This window comes from Rhipicephalus microplus, chromosome 3 (assembly GCF_043290135.1).
Source record: "Rhipicephalus microplus isolate Deutch F79 chromosome 3, USDA_Rmic, whole genome shotgun sequence".
Taxonomy (NCBI): domain Eukaryota; kingdom Metazoa; phylum Arthropoda; class Arachnida; order Ixodida; family Ixodidae; genus Rhipicephalus; species Rhipicephalus microplus.
In genome coordinates, this window is record NC_134702.1 from 212,832,034 (window position 1) to 212,843,974 (window position 11,941).

General features: G+C 43.1%; 1 protein-coding gene across 1 annotated transcript; it reads left to right on the forward strand.

Moving 5' to 3' along the window:
• Positions 1 to 398: 398 nt before the first annotated feature.
• Positions 399 to 1,451, forward strand: LOC142803127 (alpha-(1,3)-fucosyltransferase 7-like). The gene has a single exon (XM_075888230.1). The coding sequence runs from the start codon at positions 399 to 401 to the stop codon at positions 1,449 to 1,451; it is 1,053 nt and encodes a 350-aa protein (XP_075744345.1).
• The last annotated feature ends 10,490 nt before the right edge of the window (positions 1,452 to 11,941 follow it).

Here is an 11,941-nt window from a genome sequence, read left to right on the forward strand (position 1 = left end):
TTTATTGCAAGCTGTGGTTAATCGGAAGTAACGTTTTTATTGAAAATTATCTGTTGTTTCAAGCTGGTGTGACACAAATTTATCTGAAATGTACGTTTTGCAGTATCTTCATGGCTGAAGCAGTGCGCCAAGGTAACGCCTCCGAGCCACGGCCGTGGGCTGCATACCAACGCCTGTGTAACACAACGGTTTTCTATGGGGCTCTAGCAGTTTTTGTTGCCGCAGCGGCTTTGTGTACCTACTCCTTCGTCCTAAGCCAAACGTCTTCGTTGCCACCAATAAAGAAAATGTCACCATGGATTGAATGGAAAAATCGACACCATGGTGACACGCCAATCCCCCGCATCCTGATTTGGACCGGCTCACTTTCTGAAACTGCCGATGCTTCTGGCGTAGAAATGTCGGCACAAAACATCACGTGCAACTCCACCGATGCTCACGACGACAGCCGCAGTTCCCCCCTGGTACCATGCTATGTGACTCACGACCGCAGTCTCCTTATGGAAAGTGACGCCATTGTTTTTCATGCCGACCTCATCAACGCCAGCCACCTGCCCAGAAAACGTGCATCAAACCAATTGTGGGTGTTCTGGGCACGCACGCACCCAGCAGTACCGGCACAAGCCACTTCGCACGTCGAAAGGACCGGGATGCCCTCGTCGCTGTCCATCCCGCTGTCGCAACTCTTTAACTGGACCATGGCCCATCGTGAAGATGCCGTGGTTCGTATTGACCACAAAAGCTTTGTCCCTGGATCCCCGGCAGCTACTGATATGCCATCATCAATCTTCAATCAGAGTCGGCGGTCAGCAATGGAAAAAAGACTGGACGCCGCCTGGATCGCTTCGACCTGCGAACTAGAAAAACTGAAGGAAGAGCTACAAAGTAGGCGTCGTGATAACGATCTTGTGAACGATTTCGGTGATGTGCATGACCTCGATGGCATGACAGAAACAGTTCTGCAGGTGCTACCAGATTGTGGGTCCAGTCAGTGCATGTCTCCCACCGACTGCATCGCGCAAATCGCTAAAAAATTCAAGTTCGTTGTAGTGGCATCGACGCCAGCCTGTTTTGACAGTGTTGACGAACTCGTTTACGAAGCGTTCAAGCACGACATCATTCCCGTCGTGCTTGCGTCGCCAAACATCACGCCCATTTTCCCGCCCAAATCTGTGATCAGCACAACAGACAAGCCTGGCCATTTGCAAGAGCTCCTGCGAGCACTGCTTAACGATGCCGAAATGTACGAGTCCTACTTCGATTGGAAACAGAAGTTCCGTGTCGTCACGCTGGAGCACGAGCTGTGCCCGTTGTGCCAAGCTATTCAGGAGCAGCCCGCGCTGCAGGCCTCGCCTTCACTAAACTACCGGGAGTGGTGGGAACGTCGCGTCAGATGCCGTGCCGAACCATTGTTTGATGTGGGCACTTTCCCAAAAGACTCTTTGCCTTAGCGCAGTAATTCGCCCACTGCGGCGTGCATGTGCCTTCGATGCAATTACACGTAAAGTATGATACACGTCTTGTTAAAATTCAACTTTGAGTTTTACAACAGACATTGTGCAACTGTGGTTTTGGGCACTACATCTAACTGTACTCACTTCGTGCTCTGCGTTCTTCTGTGCTGACGAATAAATCGTTCTCCTGGCAAATTTTAGCAGTTAATCCGACTTAGCTGAGCAGCCAAAGCCCATTTTAACATCGGACAACGAACTTAATATGCCTAATCGTTAAAAAGAGTATGGAAGCCCCTAAGACAACTTTTTTATACAGATGAATGACATGCGCTGCACAGTACTAGGGGCGATGCAGTTGTTCATTCTTGTCTCTTTGTAGTACAATCGTACAAATATGTACTTTTTCACTTGGTTTACAACAGCCTTAATAAAGATTCGGCAGATCCCACGTACCTTCAGAATCAATGTTATGTGAAGCGGGTGCATGCAATGTGACTGTGCTGTTTCATTTTGGTTCCTTCATCAAAACGTTGCGAGTGTGGGCTCTAAAGATGTGTACGAATAAATGCACAGGCTTACGTCACACAACCGCATATGTTTTGCATAACCAGTTGTTTACAATTGCGTAACGATGCCAACGGCAACATGGATAGTAACAAGAAGCGGTTGGCAGATACCAAGCGCTGCTGCTCGCGAGGATCACAGGCTTGGGCGCGGCAACATAAAAAAAAAGCATAAGCGGATGACACGTGACTACGATTGACGTTAACACGACGTAACGGTTGTATCGTAGGAGTATACATATGTAACGTTTATAAAATTTGAAAGTCGGCACTGCTACTATATACAATGGCCGTTTCGTGAACAGTAGGGTCTGTTTGAAAAGAGTTCAGTCCGCTAGTGTTTCTGTGTAGTGGAATACTCCATTGCCAAGCAGAACGCTTTGGCTCGACTTTTTCTGAGACTTTTTTTTGCGTTCATTGGGCCAACGCTGCCATTGTGAGCGTTTTCTGAACGCTCGCACGATAAATTACCCATGTCTGTTCTCACCGTCCTTGGGTACATATAAACTGTCTATCATTTGAACTGAAATTATTCACGCGTACTAAACTTGAATATGCTTCTGCTATTTGGAACCGTCACCAAAATTACCTAATCGACGCATTAGAAGCAATTCAATATCGCGCTGCCAGATTCATCACCTCTCAATACAGTTCTCGCTTAAGTGTTAGCAGTACAAACTATCCCTCAACCTCCCTCCTCTAGAAATTCGCCGCAAGGTCACTCGGCTCTGCCTTCTGCACAAACTATACCATAATTTCCCGTCGCAACGCAATACCGTTCTTCTACCTCCCGCCCGTTCATCGCGTCGCCTCTTCAACTCCCTATGTTTACAGCGCTTACATGGTCCAACTACCGCTTTCAATAAATCATTTTTACCTACTGCCATTGAAGACTGGAATAACCTGCCTGAATCCATAGTGCATGAACAAAACCCCTTAAAATTTAAACAGCTAATCACAAATCACTTGATATGTTAGTTAATTTACAATTGTTGCCGGTTCCTTCCACGTATATATATATAATTTTCTTTCTGTTAACATTGTTTTTTTATCATGTAGTTCACTTTTGATTATGTTGTAGGCCTGTGTACTCAGATTTGGGTGCACGTTAAAGAACCCCAGGTGGTCAAAATTTCCGGAGCCCTCCACTACGGCGTCTCTCATAATCAAATAGTGGTTTTGGGACGTTAAACCCCACAAATCAATCAATCAAATCACTTTTGATTATGCTTTGTACCATTGATAGTCATGCATCTGTTTAATTGTGTTTTTGCCTCCCCCTTATGTAATACCCCGCAAGGGGCCTTTAAGGGTTCAATAAATGATGATGATAATCTGTGGCATATACCCTCCCCACCCCCGTGGGTATGTAGAACAAGTCTAGCGGGAAGAGTTTGACGACGTGCGCGATGTGGTTGCGACGTTATTTATGTCATGACGAGCGAATCATATTCGCCCAACCATCCTACCCTCTCATGTAATTTTGGCTTACTCCAATTAAAGGGGTGATCCCGAGGGCACGCAGACGTAGATAGATAGATAGATAGATAGATAGATAGATAGATAGATAGATAGATAGATAGATAGATAGATAGATAGATAGATAGATAGATAGATAGATAGATAGATAGATAGATAGATAGATAGATAGATAGATAGATAGATAGATAGATAGATAGATAGATAGATAGATAGATAGATAGATAGATAGATAAATGCGTAATAAACATTGCGTTATTTCTTGTTGCGCATACGGGACTAGGGGAGGGTCACGTGCACCTATGTAGTCTCTGTCTTTTCCGGTTTTTCGCTATTGGCTGCTTGAGCCCAGCACTTCCGGGCGATGAGCGACGGTTTCCAAATCTGGAGAACCGAGCGATCGCGCGAAAACGAGCACGCGGCACGTCGCGCGAACGCCCTGTTTCGTCGCTCATAGCGTCGCTCGTCGCTGTCGTGTGCATTTTCGCGCTTATGAGGTTTGGCCCTTTAAATTTACTACAGTACGGGAAGATTAATAAATAAATGAACAAGCACATCTTTTTTAGCGCGTGCGCTAAATAGTGTGTGCATGCGTGCGTGTTAAAGTTTAAAGTTTGACGGAAGCCCGTCTGGTCGGGATGATACATGGTTAAAGGTAAAAAACCCGGAGGCACTGCGCCGACTAAAGTAAAAGTTTAAATTTTTTTCTGTGTGTTTTTTTAACTTTTACTTTGGCCGGCACAGTAGATCCATGTTTTACTATGCGTGCGTGTTGTAAATATCTAATGTTCATAAAATTAATAGCGATCACTGCATCCTGAATTGATGATTCACAAACATTTGATGCTTCACAAGCCTCTAAACAAACCTACATAAGTAACTGTAAAATTTCAAGGAAATCGCATAGCACACGTTAGGGAACAAAAATTTCTTGGCGTGTGGTGTCAGGAGGAATTGAACTGGAACACTCGTATGAACCATCTAATAACCACATTAGCACGAATAGTTGGTTGTTTCTTTAGAACAATGCACTCAATCGCACTAGGGTTAAAAAAGTGCGTACTTTGTGCTTTTTCATTATAAAGTGACTTATGGCATGCTAGCCTGGGGAACAACAGCGCAAGTAAATGGCGAAAATCTAATAACTATGCAAATGACAATACTGCCCTATTTTGAAAAAAAAAACAGAGGGAACGTACAAGACTTGCGAGTTGCTCCATGGTTCATCAAACATCTCATGCTCAAGGTGGATCAAGTATATCACGTTATATTGCTGCAGTTAATTAAAAAGAAGAAGCTATACGAGAAATCTTGTGCCGATAGATGGAATGGAATGAAAAAACCTCATTTTTGTGCCGAGATATTATACTACCATTTGCGATAACAATCAAAGCGATCGCCCAGAACAAGAACCAGTTATTGAAAACAAGGTGTTGTGCACCAAATACCTCATGTGATAAATGCCCATGCAGATCAATTGAACTTTAAGGCTAGCTGAACAGCCTTTAAAAAATAAGGAACTCGTTACTAAGCACTGGTACACATTAACAAAACTAATAAGCGAAGTATCATGCCTTGACCAATCCTTAAAAAATTGATCAATTTTATTTTCACTGTAGTAGTGTACAGTTTCATCTCGGTGTATCTGCGTGCATTTCGTGTTCCTCGGTTTTTTTTTTAATTTCTTGTCAAACTGACTTGGTTGTGTACCTCTATGAGAGTGACGCCTAAATTTGCAAATGTGTTATCTAAACATTTTGTTTTCATTTTGCATGAATTTTGTAGATACACTTGCAAGCTTCTATCAATTTCACTAGAACCGGTGTATTAATTTTTGTCTGTTTTTAACTGTGCTCGTAACGAAGTTGCCATGGGGCACGAGTTACAGAGTGGAGGGGCCTTTGCCAGGCCGATTGCCTTGAGCCCTTCTTGCTCCTGCAGTGAGTTCTGTAACATGCTTACTGTAAATTAGTTTATTTTAAACGCAGTTACGAGACATGGTGTGGATTTTGGTAGAATACTTGGTTGTCATCCAGAATTCTGCGATTCGATTCGTGCTAGGACTCTGACTTTTTTTTTCTTCACGTTCATCAGATCTACGCAGCTGATGTGAGCGCTTTCTTAATGCTCGCGCGTCAAAATTATTTAAGTGCGTTCTTGACGTTTCTGCGTAGACATGAAGTGTCAATCACCTGTGGTTCATACCCATATAGAAGTGGCATATACCCGCGCGCCGGTGGTGTGTGCCACTGTCTGGCGGAAATTCTTCGACGACGTGCGTGACGGCATTGTGACACTATTCATGCCATGAACAGTGAATCGTATGCGTCATACTATCTTACACTCTTATACTAGTTTTGGTTTACCCCAAGTTAAGGGAGTGATCACGAGAGGGCGTAGGCGGCTAGATAGATAGAAACGCATAGACACCAAAACCACTTGCAGTGAGAAACAGCACGACATAGTGTCTAAGTGGATACTAGGTCATTGCGGTATATATGGCAATGACCACGCAGATGAGGCCACTAGATTTGGGCACCACGGTACCCAATACACAGCCATCCCGTTCTCAAGAACCAACGCAGCTACAAGACTTCGCTCGCTTGCACGTGACCTCACACTGGTACAGTGGAACTCAACAGACTTCACAAACGCGCGCCTGCATAACTTGGATCCCGATCTGCAGCTTCGTCTTCCCCCAAGGATATCTCGAGCTGAGGAGACTCTTCTATGCCGCCTGTGGCTCGGAGTGGCCTTCACGAACGCATACTCTTCTCATTGGAATGGGCAGCTCTTCTACATGCACTTACTGCAGCCGCGAAGAAACCATCGCGCACCTTCTGTGTGAGTGCACCTATTTCAACGCGCAGCCTGACACAAGCGCCGGCATGTTTGAAATCAACGGCGTATTCAACATACATTCGCCCTATGCTTGAATACACCTGTGCCGTGTGGGACCCCTGGCAAAGTACTTTAAGTTACAAACTTGAAAAAATACAAAATAGGGCTGCAAGGTTTGTCCTAAGCCGGTACTCAAGAAATGACAGTTGCACCAATATGAAAAATGAACTATAGGGTAGGAATTACTCTCATCGCGTTGAAAGAAAAGTGCGGCTAAAGCTCCTGTACCAAATATTTCATGGTAAAACCGGCATTCGAAAAGAAAAGTACCTTCACAGTCCTCATTATATCTCTTCGCGAAATGATCATTGTTTCAAGATTTTAGAGTACCATACCAGATCTAATTTGTATGCTAATTCTTTTTTTCTTCGTTCCATTAGAGAATGGAATCACTTATCAAATGAACAAGTGTGCTGTATTAATGATGATGTGTTTTTCTCGACATTGTAACCCCCCTGCTGCAGCGCCTTCAGGCTAAGTGGGGTAATCATTGAATAAAGAATAAAAATAAAGACAAGAACTGACTGCAGCTCTGGATAGACTGGATGATCGGCCTTTGTCGTACCATAGGATTCTGGGTCATTGGCCGAGCCCATCCTCAGCCCAGAAGGCTTTGAAAGCTTTGCTGCGCTTTTTGCGGACAACTGGCCTCAGAGACAGACTATAGTGCCTCATACTCTTTGATGTTGCCTTTCTTCTGTCACATTTTTTTTTTGCAATTTCTCTCTCTCTCTCTCTCTCTCTTCGGAACATTTTCTAACATATTTTATTCCCCTCCCCCCTTTTCCCCAGCACAGGGTAGCCAGCCGGTCTGAGAACTGGCTAACCTTCCTGTCTTTCCGCTTAAACTTTCTTCCTCCTCTTCCTCCTGCAGTGCGCAAAGAAATGCTTTGCATTTTAAGAATTGGTCGAAATTGGCGCCACTCCCAGTGGGTCGTGCCACCCACCGAGGTATAGAAGAATAGTTTAAGTTTGTGCTTTGCTATGACATGTGGCCCAGATGTAAAATTGGATTTCGCACGTGTCTTCCTTGCTGCTCGATATCCGCTGCATGCAGTGGCCTAAATGAGCGTCTTGAAACGTCGCTTCAACATATTCGTGAAGTGCCCGTTTAATTCGTTCACTAAGCATAACCTTGCAATTACCTTGCAACAGACGTTTTTGGTACCCTTATAAGTGAGTTTTCTTCAACTAACCATTTTTTGGACTTAGTTTTCACGCATAGTGTTAGCCCTAACAGGGCATGTTATCGCAGTGTTACAGTAAGACATCGCCAGTATTTCAATTTTTATTGTAGCGGAGGTTTTACAATCCCAAGCATCATCAGTCGTAGCTCGCTTTTGGAGCCGCCAATTACTGTTGTCGGGCAATCGCGTTGGCTTGTGTGTAGGTATATAATAGCAGTGTAATCCACACTGCATCAGAGGCTGACCTTCAACATATAGCGTAGAGTGTGGTGCACGAGAATTGCAGGTTTTCATCTGCCTTTTGACTTCACAGTGTATTTAGTCTTTAGTTTACTATCTGATATTTTTCTAGCTTCACATGTGAGAAATGTGCGCTTCATGAGAACACACTTTCACTCTCTCATAAGCAAGACGTTCTGCGTATGTCGCACAGGATTTTTTTTATTTTTTGTTATTCGCACAGAAAAATGTGGGGCCGGTGCTGCATAGCATGTTAAGCGCGGCATACAGTGTCACGTGCTCCAGGAATGAACGTGCACCAAAACAAAACTATGCAATAATCATTGTGAAACGGCGTAACAATCTCTTTTTTTGTGATTTACCGACCATCGACTGATATCATGTCTTAATTCTTGAAAGTCATTGAAAAACATTTACAGCATGGTTCTTTTCTGAATTACAGTGTTTCTTGGCGACGACCTCCACATTAACATCTCATACAACATTAACATCTCGTTGTAGAGATAAAATTCTAGTGGGAGATTTCGATTCCCACTATACCTGTTGGAGTTTTCGAACCGATGGTTGTGGTAAATGATTATGGGAGTGAACAGCCGATAGCGGTTTATTGTGCCTCGATTCCCGAACACCTACTTTTATTAGTGGCATGTCTCTCTCAGCATTGGATTTAAGTTTTGTTCTTCCCTCACTAGTTTGTCACGGACAGTCTTGGAATGTGCCACCAACAGTGATCGCTTGCCAGTAATATTTGATATTGTTTGTCCAACAGCACCATCGTGGAGTCAGAAACGAGCATATACAAATTCTAATAAACTTAAAAAAGATCTTGAATCTGCCTTGAGCATTTATTCTGAAGAGACTGAAAACACAAAAGCTGTGAGACTATGTGCGTTGCTCAAAAAAAAACCTATAAAAAAGCTGAATCCGTAGTTAAGCCTGCGAACAGCACAAATCACAGTCCGTGGTGGGATCCCGAGTGTGTACGGGATTACCGACGACGACAGGCCGCGCGGAAAAAACTTTTGTATAATCAGTGTCCACGTAATCGGTCGGATTACACGTTTTGTGCTGCATATTCTAAGCGCACAGTTTCCTCAGCTAAAGACGAACATGATAGAATTAATTATGGCCATCTTTCTAATCCTGAGAACAAAAGTGCCCGGTTTATGTTTCTCAGATCGCGTAAAATTCTGCCATCTCCAACCAATGCAGAGTGGGAAATTATGTCACCCGATGATATGAAGAAATCTTTGGAAATCATAGCAAAAGAACTAAAGTGTCGATTTACATCAAGCAAGTTGTATGATCTAAGACCTCCCATGGTACTAACGGATTTTACTAGAGTTACAATGAAAAAATTAGCTCAGGTTGTTCGGAATTTACCCTCATCGGCTCCCGGTCCAGACGGAATTACAGCTGCCATGATAACATTATTATTTAATTTATCGCCAGGTGACCTTCTGAACACTGTAAATTATTCGTTAAGACATGCCTGGATTCCATACGATTGGAAATTAGCAAACATAATTTTGATATAAAAGAAACAAGCTTTAGGCTATAACGTAGACAACGTACGACCATTTTCCCTTGCTTTTAATACGGTAAAGCTTCTTGAGAGGGTGCTTCATAAGAGAATGACAAGCTGGATGACAGAAAATAAATTGTTAAACCCTATTCAATTTCGCTTCAGAGAACACTGTTCGATATGGCTGCTCACGCTGATTCAGAAAGCCGCATCCAACTTGCTCACAAAAGAAGGCAACATGCTGCTCTAGTGACTTTGGACATAGCCAAAGCATTTGACAGTGTGCAATTTTCAGTGATATTCGAGATACTGCTAAGCTAGAATTTCTCAAAGTACTTTATTGCATGGCTGGGAGAATTTTTGAGGGCAAGAGAATTTTACTACTTTAAAAATGGCTGCGCTTCAACGAAATTTAAACAAACTCGCGTAGTTCCCAAAGGGGCTGTTTTGTCTCCAATATTATTCAACATCTTAATGAGTTCAATCGCTTTCAGCCAGGATGTGCCTGTATATGTGTATGCTGATGACATTGCCTTCTTTGCCCCAGAGGTTGACATTCATTCCTTATATCAAAAACTACACAGGTATATGAATTTGCTAGAGGGGTAGCTAGAGACAATATGCATGTCAATAAAGTAAACAAAAGTGCAATGTTGATATTTTCATTAACAGATCTCTCAATAATTATTTGTTTTAAAGAAGAGCCTATTCCGCAAGTTGAGTCGCTTAAATATTTGGGAATGATTTTTAATGATAAATTAAACTGGACTTCTCACATAGAGAGTATGGCATGTAAGGCACAACGAGCATTAGGCATGATTTGCAAATTGACCAGCAGTCGCTATGCTTTACGTAAGTACACTCTGGTCATGATTTACAAAGCGTATATGCGTCCCACACTACAATTTGTGTGTGTGCTATTCTCAGGTGGCCCACCTTATAAACTTAAGCCTTTGATTGTTTCGGAGCGTGAGGCGCTGCGACTATGCCTAGGGCTCCCGAAGTTTGTTGTGAACAATGTTTTGTATCAGGAGGCGCGCTTACCAAGCTTGCCTTGTCGATTCCGTATCCTGACGGTTCAGGCTTATCTAAAATTTTATATCTATTCGGTAAGACCATCAGAATATGTACTCATCAACGACCGAGACTCTTTTTTTCTTGCTCATTGGCTGCGTTTTCATACACCACAAATTAATTTTGTTCAGAATTAAGTAGACAGAATAAACGTGAAAATTCGAGATACACGAGTAGCAAACGTGCCAAATCCAATCTTATCATAAAATATGATGAGATTTTTCCCTGTAAGCCTAAATTTCGATCACACAGGGTCCTAAATAGCCGTTTGCAAGATTACCTTGCACACGCGGAAACAAATAATCTAATAGCCACTGATGCTTCAGTAATAGACGAAAAGGCAAGAGTGGGTATTTACCCTTCCTCACATGACTGGTCATTTTCATTAAGATTACCAGATTTTACACCTATTTTTGAAGCTGAACCTCTAGCAATTGTTCTAGCACTACGAGAACTAGCTTTAGACAACCACGTTGCTATATTAATTACAGACTTTTTGTCCGTATGTACGTCACTGACAGCTTCATCTCGATCAGATGCCTTAAGGACATTCCTTACGCTAATCTCTCCACAGCTGAAGCTCTTAAAACTATTATGGGTACCTGGACATTGCGGGTTCATAGTGTGCACGTGCGTCACGCAGCGCCGATTCGTCCCTTCCGAAACGCCCCACCGACATGCCTGGGTACCTACTGACTCCATGGCCGACCGCTGCCGTGTTGTTTCCTCGTGCATGCGCCCGTTCAGTTTTGCCTAACGATGCAAGTTGAAGCAATTATCAGCTGCTGGCGAGGCAAGTTGATATAACTCTCCCCGAAGAGCGAGCAGAGCGTCAGGGTGTTCTCTTTGCCGAAAGTTGTTACCTAAAATTGAGAACGCACATTGCGATTTTCTAAAAAGCACCGGCATGTTTGGCTGGCACCGATTAACAAAAATGACTTGAAGAACCGGTGATATTTGCGTCTTCAGGCGTAACTTTATTATGGGTAAGTGCTATATCTAAGCACGCACCTGCAAACAGATATAGGTACTGTATATACAAACTCGTCCGCGATTACTGCGTGCACAATCAGCGTGTCAGGGAGGTGCTTAAAATTGTGAATATGATCATGGGAATTCGGGTATTGCATTCAAACAAACTATGAAAATGTATGCGAAACGCTATTCGTTCATTCGCGATTTGAAGTATAGCTGATCGGCTCGAGTTGGGGGGTCAGGTTTTTTAAAGATTGGTCGATGGATTCTCTAAAATGGTCTGCATCATTTTCAGGGACAATACTGTATATTAGCGCACAACAACAAAAGTAATATACAAGGTAAAAATTGAGTCATATCATACGCAAAAAAAGGGACCGGCATCAGCACGGCACGCACCATGCGAAGTCTCAACTTTGCATAATATATTCCTCGGTTGTTTCCACAAATTCAATCAAAGACGCTCAACATCAGCAATGTTTAAAACACTCGGGGAGCCGTACTGCCACTTTGGTGGTGTGGACCGTGGCAGTATATTAAAAT

Coding starts and splice junctions, on each gene's coding strand:
- LOC142803127 (XM_075888230.1), top strand. CDS start 399: ATGTCGGCACAAAACATCACGTGCAACTCCACCGATGCTCACGACGAC.